At 45.8% G+C, this 21,649-nt stretch overlaps 1 protein-coding gene across 6 annotated transcripts in view; it reads right to left on the reverse strand.

The window, feature by feature from the left end:
* The window catches only part of APBA2 (amyloid beta precursor protein binding family A member 2), a 645,362-nt gene that overhangs the window by 129,860 nt on the left and 493,853 nt on the right, over nt 1-21,649 (reverse strand). For all 6 annotated transcript variants that reach the window (XM_063926236.1, XM_063926237.1, XM_063926233.1 and 3 more), the window contains one exon: nt 11,791-11,877. In XM_063926236.1, coding sequence (XP_063782306.1) covers nt 11,791-11,877 — 87 coding nt within the window. The remainder of the gene's footprint in view (nt 1-11,790; nt 11,878-21,649) is intronic.

The following is a 21,649-nucleotide window of genomic DNA, read 5'->3' on the forward strand; positions in this document are numbered from 1 at the left end:
GTTAACTACAGTTATGCACAAGCTACCCACAGTAGGGGCAGGGATGTAAAATTAGTGCTACAGCTCTGAGACTAAACATAACCAGGACTCTACAAAAAGAATTTGTAGTCCTATGAGAAATTTTATAAACTGGTGCCTGGTTGTCAAATCTGTATGCGGAAAAATAGAGAAGTATGGAATGTAGTGGCTTTACCGGCGGTCGGGATCCCGGTGGTACCAAACGCTTACAATGCTAGCAGCTGGAATGCCGCCAAACAGGGGTCATGACACCCGTAGAGTAGAAATAGAACCTGTGGTGAGCGCAGCGAGCCACCGAGTCCGCTGTGTGGTGAGTGCAACGAGCCCGCAAGGGGCTCCGTTGAGCTCATACCCCCCCCACCCCCCTTCACCCCTGGCATTCTGAACGCGGGGATCCCGACCACCGGCATTACAGCCCCAACCCAGAAGTATGGCTCTGTTATTAGGATATCACTCGTTAACGGTGAAGTAATTCAGCAAAATAATGTGTCAGTCACTGGTTTTTCTATTACATTTTTTTACCTACAGACCTCTTATCTTTTAAATCCAAACATGTATCAACAACACAGGCAAAAAAGGGTTTTATAAAAGTGTTGTGCATTTTGTATCCATACCCATATCATCACTACAGGGTCGATCCTGGTATAGAAACTAACAAACGTACAGTATTTTATGTTTTTCCAATTCTCTGTAATAGCAACTTCTACTGTAATAATTTCCTTCAATAGGAAATCCAGCGAGGGAACTGGCAGCTATGTTATTAAAGGTGTTCAGTTTTGTAAGTAACTACATTACGGCCCTCATTCCGAGTTGTTCGCTCGGTATTTTTTATCGCATCGCAGTGAAAATCCGCTTAGTACGCATGCGCAATGTTCGCACTGCGACTGCGCCAAGTAACTTTACTATGAAGAAAGTATTTTTACTCACGGCTTTTTCATCGCTCCGGCGATCGTAATGTGATTGACAGGAAATGGGTGTTACTGGGCGGAAACACGGCGTTTCAGGGGCGTGTGGCTGAAAACGCTACCGTTTCCGGAAAAAACGCAGGAGTGGCCGGGGAAACGGTGGGAGTGCCTGGCCGAACGCTGGGTGTGTTTGTGACGTCAACCAGGAACGACAAGCACTGAACTGATCGCACAGGCAGAGTAAGTCTGGAGCTACTCTGAAACTGCTAAGTAGTTAGTAATCGCAATATTGCGAATACATCGGTCGCAATTTTAAGAAGCTAAGATTCACTCCCAGTAGGCGGCGGCTTAGCGTGTGTAACTCTGCTAAATTCGCCTTGCGACCGATCAACTCGGAATGAGGGCCTACATTCTTATAGTCTAGGTAAAAAATGGATTTTCATATTGACAGCTTTCTTTCCCAAGCATCATGCTGTAGAACAAGTAATAATTTAGTGGGGCAGAGACAAGCAAGCTCGCCATCCAATTCAATGACAAATGAGAACTCTGCAGCCTTGTTCTGTATTTATCATGACGGCACACACAAGAAGATGCATTGTGTTTAAATAAAGACCTGAATGCTGATAAACAACTATCTTTTACATTTTATGTGCACTGTAAAGCACAAGAAAATGAAATGAGTCACCACAAGGCACAATAAGCTGCCAGAACTAAAGGTCCACAATTAGGATCATATTTCGTGTAATATTTGACCCTTTCGCAGCAATGTCAAGCTATAAATATAGACAGAAAAGAATAAAAATGAATTTCCATTTCCATCGCAGCAGGTCTAATAATGAGGGCGCAAGATATGTCTCTTTGATCTAGAACAGCTGAGGACAGCTAAGCATTATGGGGGAAAATCACAAAAGCCTTGTTGTAACTAGAGATGAGCGCCTGAAATTTTTCGGGTTTTGTGTTTTGGTTTTGGGTTCGGTTCCGCGGCCGTGTTTTGGGTTCGAACGCGTTTTGGCAAAACCTCACCGAATTTTTTTTGTCGGATTCGGGTGTGTTTTGGATTCGGGTGTTTTTTTCAAAAAACACTAAAAAACAGCTTAAATCATAGAATTTGGGGGTCATTTTGATCCCAAAGTATTATTAACCTCAAAAACCATAATTTACACTCATTTTCAGTCTATTCTGAATACCTCACACCTCACAATATTATTTTTAGTCCTAAAATTTGCACCGAGGTCGCTGTGTGAGTAAGATAAGCGACCCTAGTGGCCGACACAAACACCGGGCCCATCTAGGAGTGGCACTGCAGTGTCACGCAGGATGTCCCTTCCAAAAAACCCTCCCCAAACAGCACATGACGCAAAGAAAAAAAGAGGCGCAATGAGGTAGCTGTGTGAGTAAGATTAGCGACCCTAGTGGCCGACACAAACACCGGGCCCATCTAGGAGTGGCACTGCAGTGTCACGCAGGATGGCCCTTCCAAAAAACCCTCCCCAAACAGCACATGACGCAAAGAAAAAAAGAGGCGCAATGAGGTAGCTGACTGTGTGAGTAAGATTAGCGACCCTAGTGGCCGACACAAACACCGGGCACATCTAGGAGTGGCACTGCAGTGTCACGCAGGATGTCCCTTCCAAAAAACCCTCCCCAAACAGCACATGACGCAAAGAAAAAAAGAGGCGCAATGAGGTAGCTGTGTGAGTAAGATTAGCGACCCTAGTGGCCGACACAAACACCGGGCCCATCTAGGAGTGGCACTGCAGTGTCACGCAGGGTGTCCCTTCCAAAAAACCCACCCCAATCAGCACATGATGCAAAGAAAAAGAAAAGAAAAAAGAGGTGCAAGATGGAATTATCCTTGGGCCCTCCCACCCACCCTTATGTTGTATAAACAAAACAGGACATGCACACTTTAACCAACCCATCATTTCAGTGACAGGGTCTGCCACACGACTGTGACTGATATGACGGGTTGGTTTGGACCCCCCCCAAAAAAGAAGCAATTAATCTCTCCTTGCACAAACTGGCTCTACAGAGGCAAGATGTCCACCTCATCTTCACCCTCCGATATATCACCGTGTACATCCCCCTCCTCACAGATTATCAATTCGTCCCCACTGGAATCCACCATCTCAGCTCCCTGTGTACTTTGTGGAGGCAATTGCTGCTGGTCAATGTCTCCGCGGAGGAATTGATTATAATTCATTTTAATGAACATCATCTTCTCCACATTTTCTGGATGTAACCTCGTACGCCGATTGCTGACAAGGTGAGCGGCGGCACTAAACACTCTTTCGGAGTACACACTTGTGGGAGGGCAACTTAGGTAGAATAAAGCCAGTTTGTGCAAGGGCCTCCAAATTGCCTCTTTTTCCTGCCAGTATAAGTACGGACTGTGTGACGTGCCTACTTGGATGCGGTCACTCATATAATCCTCCACCATTCTATCAATGTTGAGAGAATCATATGCAGTGACAGTAGACGACATGTCCGTAATCGTTGTCAGGTCCTTCAGTCCGGACCAGATGTCAGCATCAGCAGTCGCTCCAGACTGCCCTGCATCACCGCCAGCGGGTGGGCTCGGAATTCTGAGCCTTTTCCTCGCACCCCCAGTTGCGGGAGAATGTGAAGGAGGAGATGTTGACAGGTCGCGTTCCGCTTGACTTGACAATTTTGTCACCAGCAGGTCTTTCAACCCCAGCAGACCTGTGTCTGCCGGAAAGAGAGATCCAAGGTAGGCTTTAAATCTAGGATCGAGCACGGTGGCCAAAATGTAGTGCTCTGATTTCAACAGATTGACCACCCGTGAATCCTTGTTAAGCGAATTAAGGGCTGCATCCACAAGTCCCACATGCCTAGCGGAATCGCTCCGTGTTAGCTCCTCCTTCAATGCCTCCAGCTTCTTCTGCAAAAGCCTGATGAGGGGAATGACCTGACTCAGGCTGGCAGTGTCTGAACTGACTTCACGTGTGGCAAGTTCAAAGGGCATCAGAACCTTGCACAACGTTGAAATCATTCTCCACTGCACTTGAGACAGGTGCATTCCACCTACTATATCGTGCTCAATTGTATAGGCTTGAATGGCCTTTTGCTGCTCCTCCAACCTCTGAAGCATATAGAGGGTTGAATTCCACCTCGTTACCACTTCTTGCTTCAGATGATGGCAGGGCAGGTTCAGTAGTTTTTGGTGGTGCTCCAGTTTTCTGTACGTGGTGCCTGTACGCCGAAAGTGTCCCGCAATTCTTCTGGCCACCGACAGCATCTCTTGCACGCCCCTGTCGTTTTTTAAAAAATTCTGCACCACCAAATTCAAGGTATGTGCAAAACATGGGACGTGCTGGAATTGGCCCAGATTTAATGCACACACAATATTGCTGGCGTTGTCCGATGCCACAAATCCACAGGAGAGTCCAATTGGGGTAAGCCATTCCGCGATGATCTTCCTCAGTTGCCGTAAGAGGTTTTCAGCTGTGTGCGTATTCTGGAAAGCGGTGATACAAAGCGTAGCCTGCCTAGGAAAGAGTTGGCGTTTGCGAGATGCTGCTACTGGTGCCGCCGCTGCTGTTCTTGCGGCGGGAGTCCATACATCTACCCAGTGGGCTGTCACAGTCATATAGTCCTGACCCTGCCCTGCTCCACTTGTCCACATGTCCGTGGTTAAGTGGACATTGGGTACAGCTGCATTTTTTAGGACACTGGTGACTCTTTTTCTGAGGTCTGTGTACATTTTCGGTATCGCCTGCCTAGAGAAATGGAACCTAGATGGTATTTGGTACCGGGGACACAGTACCTCCAACAAGTCTCTAGTTGGCTCTGCAGTAATGATGGATACCGGAACCACGTTTCTCACCACCCAGGATGCCAAGGCCTCAGTTATCCGCTTTGCAGTAGGATGACTGCTGTGATATTTCATCTTCCTCGCAAAGGACTGTTGAACAGTCAATTGCTTACTGGAAGTAGTACAAGTGGGCTTACGACTTCCCCTCTGGGATGACCATCGACTCCCAGCGGCAACAACAGCAGCGCCAGCAGCAGTAGGCGTTACACGCAAGGATGCATCGGAGGAATCCCAGGCAGGAGAGGACTCGTCAGACTTGCCAGTGACATGGCCTGCAGGACTATTGGCATTCCTGGGGAAGGAGGAAATTGACACTGAGGGAGTTGGTGGGGTGGTTTGCGTGAGCTTGGTTACAAGAGGAAGGGATTTACTGGTCAGTGGACTGCTTCCGCTGTCACCCAAAGTTTTTGAACTTGTCACTGACTTATTATGAATGCGCTGCAGGTGACGTATAAGGGAGGATGTTCCGAGGTGGTTAACGTCCTTACCCCTACTTATTACAGCTTGACAAAGGGAACACACGGCTTGACACCTGTTGTCCGCATTTGTGGTGAAATACCTCCACACCGAAGAGCTGATTTTTTTGGTATTTTCACCTGGCATGTCAACGGCCATATTCCTCCCACGGACAACAGGTGTCTCCCCGGGTGCCTGACTTAAACAAACCACCTCACCATCAGAATCCTCCTGGTCAATTTCCTCCCCAGCGCCAGCAACACCCATATCCTCCTCATCCTGGTGTACTTCAACACTGACATCTTCAATCTGACTATCAGGAACTGGACTGCGGGTGCTCCTTCCAGCACTTGCAGGGGGCATGCAAATAGTGGAAGGCGCATGCTCTTCACGTCCAGTGTTGGGAAGGTCAGGCATCGCAAACGACACAATTGGACTCTCCTTGTGGATTTGGGATTTCAAAGAACGCACAGTTCTTTGCGGTGCTTTTGCCAGCTTGAGTCTTTTCAGTTTTCTAGCGAGAGGCTGAGTGCTTCCATCCTCATGTGAAGCTGAACCACTAGCCATGAACATAGGCCAGGGCCTCAGCCGTTCCTTGCCACTCCGTGTGGTAAATGGCATATTGGCAAGTTTACGCTTCTCCTCCGACAATTTTATTTTAGGTTTTGGAGTCCTTTTTTTACTGATATTTGGTGTTTTGGATTTGACATGCTCTGTACTATGACATTGGGCATCGGCCTTGGCAGACGACGTTGCTGGCATTTCATCGTCTCGGCCATGACTAGTGGCAGCAGCTTCAGCACGAGGTGGAAGTGGATCTTGATCTTTCCCTAATTTTGGAACCTCAACTTTTTTGTTCTCCATATTTTATAGGCAGAACTAAAAGGCACCTCAGGTAAACAATGGAGATGGATGGATTGGATACTAGTATACAATTATGGACGGACTGCCACGGTTAGGTGGTATAAAAAAACCACGGTTAGGTGGTATATATTATAATAATAATACAATTATGGATGGACGGACTGCCTGCCGACTGCCGACACAGAGGTAGCCACAGCCGTGAACTACCGCACTGTACACTGGTTGATAAAGAGATAGTAGTATACTCGTAACAATTAGGATGACACTATGACGGTATAAAGAATGAAAAAAAACCACGGTTAGGTGGTAGGTATATAATAATAAATAATACAATTCTGGTCGGACGGACTGCCTGCCGTGTGCCGACACAGAGGTAGCCACAGCCGTGAACTACCGCACTGTACACTGGTTGATAAAGAGATAGTAGTATACTCGTAACAATTAGGATGACACTATGACGGTATAAAGAATGAAAAAAAAAACCACGGTTAGGTGGTAGGTATATAATAATAAATAATACAATTCTGGTCGGACGGACTGCCTGCCGTGTGCCGACACAGAGGTAGCCACAGCCGTGAACTACCGCACTGTACACTGGTTGATAAAGAGATAGTAGTATACTCGTAACAATTAGGATGACACTATGACGGTATAAAGAATGAAAAAAAAACCACGGTTAGGTGGTAGGTATATAATAATAAATAATACAATTCTGGTCGGACGGACTGCCTGCCGTGTGCCGACACAGAGGTAGCCACAGCCGTGAACTACCGCACTATACACTGGTTGATAAAGAGATAGTAGTATACTCGTAACAATTAGGATGACACTATGACGGTATAAAGAATGAAAAAAAAAACCACGGTTAGGTGGTAGGTATATAATAATAAATAATACAATTCTGGTCGGACGGACTGCCTGCCGTGTGCCGACACAGAGGTAGCCACAGCCGTGAACTACCGCACTGTACACTGGTTGATAAAGAGATAGTAGTATACTCGTAACAATTAGGATGACACTATGACGGTATAAAGAATGAAAAAAAAACCACGGTTAGGTGGTAGGTATATAATAATAAATAATACAATTCTGGTCGGACGGACTGCCTGCCGTGTGCCGACACAGAGGTAGCCACAGCCGTGAACTACCGCACTGTACACTGGTTGATAAAGAGATAGTAGTATACTCGTAACAATTAGGATGACACTATGACGGTATAAAGAATGGAAAAAAAACCACGGTTAGGTGGTAGGTATATAATAATAAATAATACAATTCTGGTCGGACGGACTGCCTGCCGTGTGCCGACACAGAGGTAGCCACAGCCGTGAACTACCGCACTGTACACTGGTTGATAAAGAGATAGTAGTATACTCGTAACAATTAGGATGACACTATGACGGTATAAAGAATGAAAAAAAAAACCACGGTTAGGTGGTAGGTATATAATAATAAATAATACAATTCTGGTCGGACGGACTGCCTGCCGTGTGCCGACACAGAGGTAGCCACAGCCGTGAACTACCGCACTGTACACTGGTTGATAAAGAGATAGTAGTATACTCGTAACAATTAGGATGACACTATGACGGTATAAAGAATGAAAAAAAAACCACGGTTAGGTGGTAGGTATATAATAATAAATAATACAATTCTGGTCGGACGGACTGCCTGCCGTGTGCCGACACAGAGGTAGCCACAGCCGTGAACTACCGCACTGTACACTGGTTGATAAAGAGATAGTAGTATACTCGTAACAATTAGGATGACACTATGACGGTATAAAGAATGAAAAAAAAACCACGGTTAGGTGGTAGGTATATAATAATAAATAATACAATTCTGGTCGGACGGACTGCCTGCCGTGTGCCGACACAGAGGTAGCCACAGCCGTGAACTACCGCACTGTACACTGGTTGATAAAGAGATAGTAGTATACTCGTAACAATTAGGATGACACTATGACGGTATAAAGAATGAAAAAAAAACCACGGTTAGGTGGTAGGTATATAATAATAAATAATACAATTCTGGTCGGACGGACTGCCTGCCGTGTGCCGACACAGAGGTAGCCACAGCCGTGAACTACCGCACTGTACACTGGTTGATAAAGAGATAGTAGTATACTCGTAACAATTAGGATGACACTATGACGGTATAAAGAATGAAAAAAAAACCACGGTTAGGTGGTAGGTATATAATAATAAATAATACAATTCTGGTCGGACGGACTGCCTGCCGTGTGCTGACACAGAGGTAGCCACAGCCGTGAACTACCGCACTGTACACTGGTTGATAAAGAGATAGTAGTATACTCGTAACAATTAGGATGACACTATGACGGTATAAAGAATGAAAAAAAAACCACGGTTAGGTGGTAGGTATATAATAATAAATAATACAATTCTGGTCGGACGGACTGCCTGCCGTGTGCCGACACAGAGGTAGCCACAGCCGTGAACTACCGCACTGTACACTGGTTGATAAAGAGATAGTAGTATACTCGTAACAATTAGGATGACACTATGACGGTATAAAGAATGAAAAAAAAACCACGGTTAGGTGGTAGGTATATAATAATAAATAATACAATTCTGGTCGGACGGACTGCCTGCCGTGTGCCGACACAGAGGTAGCCACAGCCGTGAACTACCGCACTGTACACTGGTTGATAAAGAGATAGTAGTATACTCGTAACAATTAGGATGACACTATGACGGTATAAAGAATGAAAAAAAAACCACGGTTAGGTGGTAGGTATATAATAATAAATAATACAATTCTGGTCGGACGGACTGCCTGCCGTGTGCCGACACAGAGGTAGCCACAGCCGTGAACTACCGCACTGTACACTGGTTGATAAAGAGATAGTAGTATACTCGTAACAATTAGGATGACACTATGACGGTATAAAGAATGAAAAAAAAAACCACGGTTAGGTGGTAGGTATATAATAATAAATAATACAATTCTGGTCGGACGGACTGCCTGCCGTGTGCCGACACAGAGGTAGCCACAGCCGTGAACTACCGCACTGTACACTGGTTGATAAAGAGATAGTAGTATACTCGTAACAATTAGGATGACACTATGACGGTATAAAGAATGAAAAAAAAACCACGGTTAGGTGGTAGGTATATAATAATAAATAATACAATTCTGGTCGGACGGACTGCCTGCCGTGTGCCGACACAGAGGTAGCCACAGCCGTGAACTACCGCACTGTACACTGGTTGATAAAGAGATAGTAGTATACTCGTAACAATTAGGATGACACTATGACGGTATAAAGAATGAAAAAAAAACCACGGTTAGGTGGTAGGTATATAATAATAAATAATACAATTCTGGTCGGACGGACTGCCTGCCGTGTGCCGACACAGAGGTAGCCACAGCCGTGAACTACCGCACTGTACACTGGTTGATAAAGAGATAGTAGTATACTCGTAACAATTAGGATGACACTATGACGGTATAAAGAATGAAAAAAAAACCACGGTTAGGTGGTAGGTATATAATAATAAATAATACAATTCTGGTCGGACGGACTGCCTGCCGTGTGCCGACACAGAGGTAGCCACAGCCGTGAACTACCGCACTGTACTGTGTCTGCTGCTAATATAGACTGGTTGATATTTAAAGAGATATTAGTAGTATACAACAATACTATACTGGTGGTCAGGCACTGGTCACCACTCCTGCAGCAAAAGTGTGCACTGTTAATTAATATAATTGTACTCCTGGCTCCTGCTAACAACCTGCAGTGCTCCCCAGTCTCCCCCACAATTAATTATAAGCTTTTAATTTATACATTGATGACTGTGCAGCACACTGGGCTGAGCTGAGTGCACACAGACTGAGTCACACTGTGTGACTGACTGTGCTGTGTATCGTTTTTTTTTTCAGGCAGAGAACGGATATAGCAGAGAGAAGTGAACGGATATATTATATTAAATAAAAGTTAACTAGCAACTGCACTGGTCACTGACTGTGGTAAACTAACTCTGTCTGCGACTCTGCACAATCTCTCTCTCTCTATCTAATCTATCTCTATTCTAATGGAGAGGACGCCAGACACGTCCTCTCCCTATCAATCTCAATGCACGAGTGAAAATGGCGGCGACGCGCGGCTCCTTATATAGAATCCGAGTCTCGCGATAGAATCCGAGCCTCGCGAGAATCCGACAGCGTCATGATGACGTTCGGGCGCGCTCGGGTTAACCGAGCAAGGCGGGAAGATCCGAGTCGCTCGGACCCGTGAAAAAAAACATGAAGTTCGGGCGGGTTCGGATTCCGAGGAACCGAACCCGCTCATCTCTAGTTGTAACCCTCATTTGAAGAGATACCGTGACTTCCAATTCTCTATATGTAATATAGGTCAATCTATGTGCGGCTGGACAGGTGTCATTAGGTGGTCAGGAAAATCATTTTTCTTATGTGTGTTGGATTGATTGATCTGCACACATTTATTATCTAGAACTTTGTAGTTTCTTTTGCCCGGGATAAAAAAAAAATATCTTCTATTCTTTATAGCTTGCTAAACATCTGTGTTAGCAAGAAAGAATAGCCTGAAATCTTTTTATAGGCTGCTCTGCACATGTACAACAAGATGACCACGCATAGGCAGTAGGCAAGCTGGGTCTGAATTCATCTATCACTTTCCTTTCTACTGTACTCTTCGGGACAGAGCCACTGTCCACAAAGAGATATTTTTATAAATACTACAGCTAATGAAAACAATTCAATTGCTGCAATTTGCAGTGACAAAAAATAATAGTTAACAAATGACTTTTCTGCTTGTTGATAAATCCTGTGCATGCGCTGTAGCCTCTGGAACTGTGCCAGAGTCTCTAGTGCTCAGACAGAGCACTAACAGCGCTGCTGCGGATGCCGGCTCCGGGACTCGGGAGAGGAGGGGACCCACACCAGGACACCAGAAAGGTAAGTATATAGAAGAAATGGGTTCAGTGTGTGCAGTGTGGGCCCCCTATGGATTTAGAGGCCCTTGTGCACTGCACACACTGCACCCATGACAGATACGCCAGTGGGTTCAGACTTCAGACACAATTAGCAGTTAGTAGCTGCCGTTCATCATCATCATCATCATCATCATCATCATTATCAGTGGATATTTTGCGCAAAGAGTCAAGCAAGAGTTGCTCCTGCTGACTGCCACATATGCATCTGTCTCCAGCTGTCGGTCACATTTATGTGAACAAGCTATATCTAGACCTTACTATTGCAAACTATATCTAGACCTTTTGGCTAACCATTAAACCTCCCCCTCCTTTAGCCTAACCTTAACCTCCTGGTCTATTTACTAAGCCTTGAACGGAGATAAAGTGGATGGAGATAAAGTACCAGCCAATCGACTCCTAACTACCATGTCACAGGCTGGGTTTAAAAAATGACAATTAGGAGCTGATTGGCTCGTACTTTATCTCCATCCACTTTATCTCCATCTAAGGCTTAATAAATAGACCCCCTTGTCTCACCTAACCCTCTGCTGCCATTCCATGCAGAATGTTGTAATTTCACAGGTGTCAACATGATCTTTGTTGACATTTCAATACTGTCAACATAAAAAAGTTGGAAGAAAAGGACAGTCTGAATATTGGGAGAATGTACTAACCACTCATTTCCATGATGATCACACATTTTATATTGTTATTACTTTTTCCTAAAGAAAAGAATTAGTTTATGCAAACCTACCTGTGTATCAGCATTTAAAACTTTAATCCTCTGTGTTGATATAAAAAGATCCACTTCTGTCAACGTCTGTGAATCTCCTTCAGAATTCTAAAATGTGATAATCAACAGGGGAAAAAAATAGTTTAATGAAATTTTAATTTGTAATTTAAAAGATCAAAGTTATTTAAAGTTATAAAGAAATAAAAAGTGAAATGTTTGAAGTTTTCAAATAATGGATTTACCTTTTTGGGCTTACCTTATTATGAACTGAATTTACCAAAACACATATTCTCTTACAATGTAAATTATAGTAGCCACAACAAAGTGCTATATTCCTAGCTGAATTCTTTTACACAACACAAAAATACCATTTCCTTTAACACACTTTGAAGAAAACCAGAATTTATGGGGGGAATTCAATTAGCCAAGATTACCCATTTACCTGAATTAACGCGGGTAAATGCAACAGAACGCACCTGGGCACGAATTGTTTGCTATTCAATTAGCCACATAAATTAACTCTATAGGATTTTACACAGCTGTTTATTTGCAACCCCTGAGCAGGTGAAAAGTAGGGAAAATCCGTATTTTAAGGTACAAATGACGGAACTTGGTTCAGAACCCCTGGGACACACATTCTAATTATTATTTAGACACTCAGAAGTTTTAGTTATCTTAATTTGCCAAACAATGACATGTCATTTTTGGGGTGATATTCTGCGAAATGCAGAATAATGGGTTAAAAGATGATGGACAGGTATATGGGGGTGTTGTATTGATGGGACAGGTGTTTTTAAGGCATTATTTTTCACCTCATATTTATCTAGAGAGTTAAGGATCTATATACTAAAGGGGGGTACTCATGGAGCGATCTCCTCTTAAAATCTAAGCAATCTGACTAGATTTCTTAGATTTTATGCATGATCTCTCTGTGTGTACCCCTCACAGCTATAGTGATGCGCGGCGCTATCGCTGGTGCTAGATTGGCCTGCATGCAGGCTCAATACAGCAGGTCGCTCATTTCACCCGCTGGGCAGTGGTGCAAGTAGAAATATTTTCTTAGTGGTACTGAGTGCCGAAAAATGGGCGTAACCATGTGTTGTGAGGGGCGTGGCCACATACTGCTAGTGGGAGTGGCTTCATGACATGAATGGAGGGGCCACATGACACAGCCCCTTTTTGGGGGGAATCTGGAGGCAAGGCTAAAAATATATAGTAATGCATCCAGTATAGTAGAAATATATAGTGATACCTCCAGTATAATAAAAATATATAGTAAAGCCCCCGATTTAATAACAATATATACGAATGCCTCCATTATAACAGGAAAATACAGCCACTGTCGCACTCCCAGTAACCCTGACAAAGTGGAAGGAGCCGTCATGCTGCCAAGCACCATGATCTGGTTACTTTGTGGCACATTATAATTGTGGTGATGGCAAAGTGTGTGGCAGGTGGTACTGCGTACCCGCTGCCAAATTCTTAAGGGTACTCCGTACCCGAGCGTACCCGCATACTTGCACCGCTGCCACTGGGTGAAATGAGCGACTGCCCCACCCCCCCTCCCCTCCGCTCAGCACACATCTCTCCCCACATCTGCCCATGAATACGGGCCTCAAGCCCTGGAAGGAGATAAAGTGGAGAGAGATAAAGTGCCAACCAATCAGCTCCTATCATTTTTCAAACACAGCCTGTAACATAACAGGGGATGATTGGCTGGTACTTTATTTCTCTCCACTTTATCTCTCTCCAAGGCTTAGTAATAGTAATTTGCTGAAACACAATTGCTTTCTACAATATGTCACTGTTATTAATAAATGGGGAAATATCAGCCATTTGACACCTTTAAGAACTCCAAATACTTTGCTTTTGGCCACTAATAGACTCTTATACTGTTATCTAATATTGGTTTGCACTTTTTTGAGGCACAGGCAGATTTCCTCATTTTCCCCCACACTTATCTTGAGTATTACCACCCAGAACTACCACACAAATGCCAAGATAAGCCTCTTCTACTGGAATTGTGCATTAAGCAGGAGCGCACATAAATGTGGTAAGCAAAATTACAGAGCAATAAAACCGTTAATTCAAGCCTCAGTAAACTTAAGGCCCATATAGACAGGCCGATGCGGGAGAGATGTGTGCTGAGCGAACCGTTCAGCACACATCTCTCCCGCCGCTCAGCACAGCGGGGGGAGATGGGGGGAGCATGCGGGGGCATGCGGGGGGAGACGGGGCGCTCATTTCACCCAGCGGGTGAAGTGAGCGACCCGCTAGATTGGTCTGCATGCAGGCCAATCTAGCACCAGCGATAGCGATGCGCGGGGCTGCGCATCGCTATCGCTGTAGGGGTACACACGGAGCGATAATGCTCAAATTCTAAGCAATCTAGTCAGATTGCTTAGAATATCGCTCTGTGAGTACCCCCCTTAAGATTTTACTGCGTATAATGAAATCTGCCCCTAGGTGTCCTGGGCAGAGTTTTTGAGGAACTAAGAATGTAAAAACCAGGGCATTACCAGGCAAACAGTGACGGCTAATCTACTTAATGGTCTTGGACAACCAGGTTGGTTTTGCCTTTTAAATTATTGATGATTAAAAGAAAAAGGGTAGACACCAAAAGTGGGTCAATGCCTGCATCTCGCAGGCTATTACATGTCACCCATACAGCAATGTTCCCTAAGAACCAAACAATTGGAGTTTCACTAATAGATAGAAGGATTTTTTTACCCCCAACATATGCAAGTCCCGCCCTAAGACTCTTCTCTGGGTGCACCATTAAAATTCAATTATAAATAAAATTTGTGTTCACTGCAGCTTCTACAACTTTTTAAGCACTAATTTAACCCAAATTAGCCATGGCATTTAAAGCAAAGAACAGCTTGGAAGTGAACAGAAAAATATGTGCACAACAGACAGAAAAGTCGTTTCTATAGAATGAGGAGTCTTGGATTTGTTGAGTGGGAGAAATCACATTCCCTGATTCTTATGAAATCAACTGCAAAATGGCCCAATGTGATTAATGTTCTATCAACTCTATCAATGGTCTTTCCTAATAACAAGATCATATTTGCATCAAGATCAGTCAGATGTATGATGAAGAAGAAGGAGGAAAAGAAGAAAAAGAAGAATTCCACAGTTTTTCATGACATTTAAAATTGAAAAATGTCTCTACACTATTACTTCTGGAATAGAACACAAAATGTTCCCCTTTAAGGTAGATCATAAGTTCTCAAACTGGGTCCTCAGGACCCCAAAGAGTTCATGTTTTCAGGGATCCCCACAGAATCACAAGTAAATTAATTAGTTCCACCTGTGGAACTTTTAAAATGTGTTAGTGAGTAATGAATACGAATGTGCATCTGCCTGGTGACCTGGAAAAATAAGATTTTAAACCTACCAGTAAATCTTTTTCTCGTAGTCCGTAGACGATGCTGGGGACTCCGTAAGGACCATGGGGATAGAAGGGCTCCGCAGGAGACATGGGCACTTTAAGAAAGAACTTTAGGTATGGGTGTGCACTGGCTCCTCCCTCTATGCCCCTCCTCCAGACCTCAGTTAGAGAAACTGTGCCCAGAGGAGACGGACAGTACGAGGAAAGGATTTTTGTTAATCCAAGGGCAAGATTCATACCAGCCCACACCATTCACACCGTATAACTTGTGATATACTAACCAGTTAACAGTATGAAAAACAACATAGCATCAGTCCGAGACCGATGAAACTATAACATAAACCTTTAGTAAGCAAAACTATATACAAGTCTTGCAGAAGTAGTCCGCACTTGGACGGGCGCCCAGCATCCTCTACGGACTACGAGAGAAAGATTTACCGGTAGGTTTAAAATCTTATTTTCTCTTACGTCCTAGAGGATGCTGGGGACTCCGTAAGGACTATGGGGATTATACCAAAGCTCCCAAACGGGCTGGAGAGTGCGGATGACTCTGCAGCACCGATTGAGCAAACAGGATGTCCTCCTCAGCCAGGGTATCAAACTTATAGAATTTTGCAAAGGTGTTTGAACCTGACCAAGTAGCAGCTCGGCACAGCTGTAGTGCCGAGACCCCTTGGGCAGCCGCCCAAGAAGAGCCCACCTTCCTAGTGGAATGGGCCTTGACCGATTTTGGTAACGGCAATCCAGCAGTAGAATAAGTCTGCTGAATCGTGTTACAGATCCAGCGAGCAATAGTGTGCTTTGAAGCAGGAGCGCCAACCTTGTTGGCTGCATACAGGACAAACAGTGCTTCTGTTTTTCTGACTCTAGCCGTTCTGGCCACGTAAATTTTCAAAGCCCTGACCACATCAAGGGACTCGGAATCCTCCAAGTCTCGCGTAGCCACAGGCACCACAATAGGTTGGTTCATATGAAAAGATGACACCACCTTAGGCAAAAATTGAGGACGGGTCCGCAATTCCACTCTATCCATATGGAAAACCAGATAGGGGCTTTTATGAGACAAAGCCGCCAATTCAGACACTCGCCTAGCCGAAGCCAAGGCTATCAACATGACCACATTCCAAGTGAGATATTTTTACTCCACCGTTTTAAGTGGTTCAAACCAGTGCGACTTAAGGAAACTCAACACCACATTCAGGTCCCAAGGCGCCACTGGAGGTACAAAAGGAGGTTGAATATGCAGCACTCCCTTCACAAAAGTCTGTACTTCTGGAAGAGAAGCTAATTCTTTCTGAAAGAAAATGGATAAGGCCGAAATATGAACCTTAATGGAGCCTAATTTTAGGCCCAAATTCACTCCAGTTTGTAGGAAGTGAAGGAAACGGCCCAGATGGAATTCTTCCGTAGGAGCATTCCTGGCCTCACACCAAGAAACATACTTTCGCCATATACGGTGATAATGTTTAGCTGTCACGTCCTTCCTAGCCTTTATCAGAGTAGGAATGACCTCATCCGGAATGCCCTTTTCCGCTAGGATCCGGCGTTCAACCGCCATGCCGTCAAACGCAGCCGCGGTAAGTCTTGGAACAAACAGGGCCCCTGTTGCAACAGGTCCTGCCTTAGAGGAAGAGGCCACGGATCTTCTGTGAGCATCTCCTGCAGATCCGGATACCAGGCCCTTCGTGGCCAATCTGGAACAATGAGAATTGTCTGTACTCCTCTTTTTCTTGTTATTCTCAACACCTTTGGGATGAGAGGAAGAGGAGGAAATACATAGACCGACTGGAACACCCACGGTGTCACTAGGGCGTCCACAGCCACCGCCTGAGGGTCTCTTGACCTGGCGCAATACCTCTGTAGCTTTTTGTTGAGGCGGGACGCCATCATGTCTATCTGGGGCAGTCCCCACTGACTTGCAATCTGTGCAAAGACTTAGTGATGAAGTCCCCACTCTCCTGGATGCAGGTCGTGCCTGCTGAGAAAGTCAGTTTCCAAGTTGTCCACTCCCGGAATGAACACTGCTGACAGTGCGCTTACATGATTTTCCGCCCAGCGCAGAATCCTGGTGGCTTCCGCCATCGCCACTCTGCTCCTTGTGCCGCCTTGGCGGTTTACATGAGCCACCACGGTGATGTTGTCTGACTGAATCAGAACTGGTAGGTCGCGAAGTAAGGTCTCCGCTTGATGAAGGGCGTTGTATATGGCCCTCAGCTCCAGGACGTTGATGTGAAGACAAGCCTCTTGACTTGTCCAAAGCCCTTGGAAGTTTCTTCCCTGTGTGACTGCTCCCCAACCTCGGGGGCTCGCGTCTGTTGCCACCAGAACCCAGTCCTGAATGCCGAACCTGTGGCCCTCTAGAAGATGAGCACTCTGCAGCCACCACAGGAGAGATACCCTGGCCCTGGGGGACAGGGCGATCAACTGATGAATTTGTCCAGTAGGTCCCATTGGAAGGTCCTCGCATGGAACCTGCCGAAGGGAATGGCCTCGTACGATGCCACCATCTTTCCCAGGACACGAATGCAGTGATGCACTGACACCTTTTTTGGCTTCAATAGGTTCCTGACCAGGGTCATGAGTTCCTGAGCCTTTTCTATTGGAAGATAAACCCTTTTCTGGTCCGTATCCAGAATCATGCCCAAGAAGGTCAGACGAGTCGAAGGAACCAGCTGCGACTTCGAGATATTGAGAATCCAGCCTTGTAGCTGTAACAGTGAAAGTGACAAGCTGCTCAGCAACTGCTTTCTTGATCTCGCCTTTATGAGGAGATCGTTCAAGTACGGGATAATTGTGACACCCTGCTTGCGCAGGAGCACCATCATTTCCGCCATTACCTTGGTGAAAATCCTCGGGGCCGTGGAAAGCCCAAACGGCAACGTCTGAAATTGGTAATGACAATCCTGTACCGCAAATCTCAGGTACGCCTGATGAGGTGGATATATGGGAACATGAAGGTATGCATCCTTTATGTCCAGGGATACCATAAAATCCCCCCCTTCGAGGCTGACGATGAGCGCTCTGAGCGATTCCATCTTGAACTTGAACCTTTTCAAGTATAGGTTCAGGGATTTTAAATTTAAAATGGGTCTGACCGAACCGTTTGGTTTCGGGACTACAAACAGGGTTGAGTAATATCCCCTCCCTTGTTGAAGTAGGGGAACCTTGACCACCACCTGTTGAAGATACAATTTGTGAATTGCATTTAACATTAACTCCCTTTCTTGGGGAGAAGCCGGCAGGCCGATTTGAAAAACCGGCGAGGAGGCACCTCTTCGAATTCCAGCTTGTAACCCTGAGAAACAATTTCTATTGCCCAGGGATCCACCTGTGAGTGAACCCAGATGTGGCTGAAAAGTCGAAGACGTGCCCCCACTGGGGCGGACTCCCGTAGCGGAGCCCCAACGTCATGCGGTGGATTTTGTAGAGGCCGGGGAGGACTTCTGTTCCTGGGAACTAGCTGTGTTGTGCAGCTTCTTTCCTCTGCCCTTACCTCTGGCAAGAAAGGACGCGCCTCGTACTTTCTTTTTTCTCTGTGACCGAAAGGACTGCATTTGATAATGTGGCGCTTTCTTAGGCTGTGAGGGAATATAAGGCAAAAAATTGGATTTACCAGCTGTAGCCATGGAGACCAGGTCCGAGAGACCTTCTCCAAACAATTCCTCACCCTTGTAAGGTAAAACCTCCATATGCCTTTTTGAGTCGGCATCACCTGTCCCTTGCCGGGTCCATAGGACTCATCTAGCAGAAATCGACATAGCGTTGACTCTAGAACAGAGCAAAGCAATGTCTCTTTGAGCATCTCTCATATATAAGACAGCATCTTTTATATGTCCTAGGATCAATAAGATGATATCCTTATCCAGGGTTTCAATTTCCACTGATAAGGTATCTGTCCATGCTGCGAAAGCACTACACACCCAAGCCGACGCAATAGCCGGTCTGAGTAAGGTATCCGAATGTGTAAATGGACTTCAAGGTAATCTCCTGCTTGCGATCAGCAGGATCCCTGAGGGTAGCCGTATCTTGGGTTGGCAGCGCTACCTTCTTGGATAAGCGTGTCAACGCTTTGTCCACCCTAGGGGAGGATTCCTACCGTATCCTGTCCGTTGGCGGGAAAGGATACGCCATAAGAATCCTTTTGGGAATCTGCAGTTTTTTGTCTGTAGATTCCCAAGCTTTTTCACATAACTCGTTCAGCTCATGTGAGGGAGGAAAGGTTACCTCAGGTTTCTTTCCCTTATACATGTGTACCCTCGTGTCAGGGACAAGGGGGTTCCTCTGTGATATGCAAAACATCTTTTATTGGAATAATCATATATCAAATACATTTAGCCAATTTTGGCTGTAACTTTGCATCATCGTAGTCGACACTGGAGTCAGAATCTGTGTCGGTATCTGTGTCTACTATTTGGGATAGTGGGCGCTTTTGAGACCCCGAAGGTCCCTGCGACATAGGGACAGACATGGGTTGACTCCCTGGCTGTTCCCTAGCTTCCGCTTTGTCTAATCTTTTGTGCAATAAATTTACATTAGCACTTAAAACATTCCACATATCCATCCAGTCAGGTGTCGGCGTTGTCAACGGAGACACCACATTCATTTGCACCTCCTCCTCCCTAAGAAAGCCTTCTACCTCAAAAATGTCGACACACGCGTACCAACACACTACACACTCAGGGAATCCTCTTATCTGAAGACAGTTCCCCCACAAGGCCCTTTGGAGAGGCAGAGAGAGAGTATGCCAGCACACACCCAGCGCTATATTACCCAGGAAAAAACACACACAATATGTTTACCCAGATAGCGCTGTAATCTTTATTTTTGCGCCAAATTATGTGCCCCCCCCTTCTTTAAAACCCTCTTTCACTGTGGATAAGCAGGGGAGAGTCCGGGGAGCTTCCTCTCAGCGCTGTGCTGTGGAGAAAATGGCGCTGGTGAGTGCTGAGGAAGAAGCCCCGCCCCCTCAGCGGCGGGCTTCTGTCCCGCTAAAATATATAAAAAACTGTCGGGGGCTCTTTATATATAGAGTGCCTAGCTGTATATATCTACTTTTGCCAGAAAAAGAGGTTTTATTGCTGCCCAGGGCGCCCCCCCTGCGCCCTGCACCCTTACAGTGACTGCCGTTTGTGTGTGCTGTGTGGGAGCAATGGCGCACAGCTTTACTGCTGTGCGTTACCTCAGTGAAGATCTGAAGTCTTCTGCTGCCTCTGAAGTCTTCTTTCTTCTCATACTCACCCGGCTTCTATCTTCCGGCTCTGTGAGGAGGACGGTGGCGCGGCTCCGGGACGAACTCCAGGGTGAGACCTGTGTTCCGACTCCCTCTGGAGCTAATGGTGTCCAGTAGCCTAAGAAGCAGAGCCTTGAAACTCACAGAAGTAGGTCTGCTTCTCTCTCCTCAGTCCCACGATGCAGGGAGCCTGTTGCCAGCAGGGCTACCTGAAAATAAAAAACCTAACAAAATACTTTCTATCAGGAAACTCAGGAGAGCTCCCTGTAATGCACCCAGTCTCCTTTGGGCACAGTAGTAAACTGAGGTCTGGAGAAGGGGCATAGAGGGACAGGGCCATCTTTTCGTATGGGCTCAATGGGCTCTTGCCCAAGGGCCCCAGGAGTAAAAGGGCCCTAGGCTGATAGCTGAGGGTCCCCTCTTTCCAGGGGTACCAGATTTTTGAAAATCAGCCCTGGGGAACCGGAGATATCCGACTTCAAAGCAGTGGTCCCCATCCAAGCCTGTTAATTATTCTTCCCAGCCAGATATCTAGGGTTCTGTCTGACTTAGAGTTTTTCTGAGGTACTCTCCAAAAGGTGGGACTCTCCCCTTTCAGTGGACACTGACAGCTTGTCTCTAGTATGCCCAGAACCAGAGATATCAGCCTTCAAGCAGTTGGTCTCTGCTCCAGCTCCACACGCCAGGTATGCAGTTTTATATTTTTGTTGGTGGATTGCTCTGGCTCCTGAAGTCTGATCCCCAAGTCTCCAGTACCTCCTGAAAGGTGGGACTCTCTAGTTTTTTTATCCCATTAAAGCTAAGAAATCTAATTCCAGGAACTGGAGATATCTGCAGTAAAGCAAGCTGCCCTAACTCCCAGAAATGATGAATATTAAGCCCTCTCCACTAACCACCCCTCCCCTGTGTATTAAACACCCCCCTACCACCCTGGAAGCCATGTACCAGGGCCCCTTCATTCAGCACAATGTCCCCTTCTACAGTTTAGTGTTCTCCTTCCTGCCCCATTTGTGCAGTAAAGGAGTAATTAGCAGAAATTATTTTTCCAGGTCCTACATGCTGAGCGAAAGATAGAACCCCCCTACCCCCCGCGGAACATCAAAGCTGCCGCTGACAGCACCCCCCACCCCTACCGCTGATGGGTGGGTAGAGGGGCCCCAGTGCATTGCTGTGCCCAGGGGCCTACACTGCTAAGACAGCTCTGTAGAGGGACGAGCCAGTGCACACCCATACCTAAAGTTCTTTCTTAAAGTGCC

Source organism: Pseudophryne corroboree, chromosome 6 (genome assembly GCF_028390025.1).
Source record: "Pseudophryne corroboree isolate aPseCor3 chromosome 6, aPseCor3.hap2, whole genome shotgun sequence".
NCBI classification, from domain to species: domain Eukaryota; kingdom Metazoa; phylum Chordata; class Amphibia; order Anura; family Myobatrachidae; genus Pseudophryne; species Pseudophryne corroboree.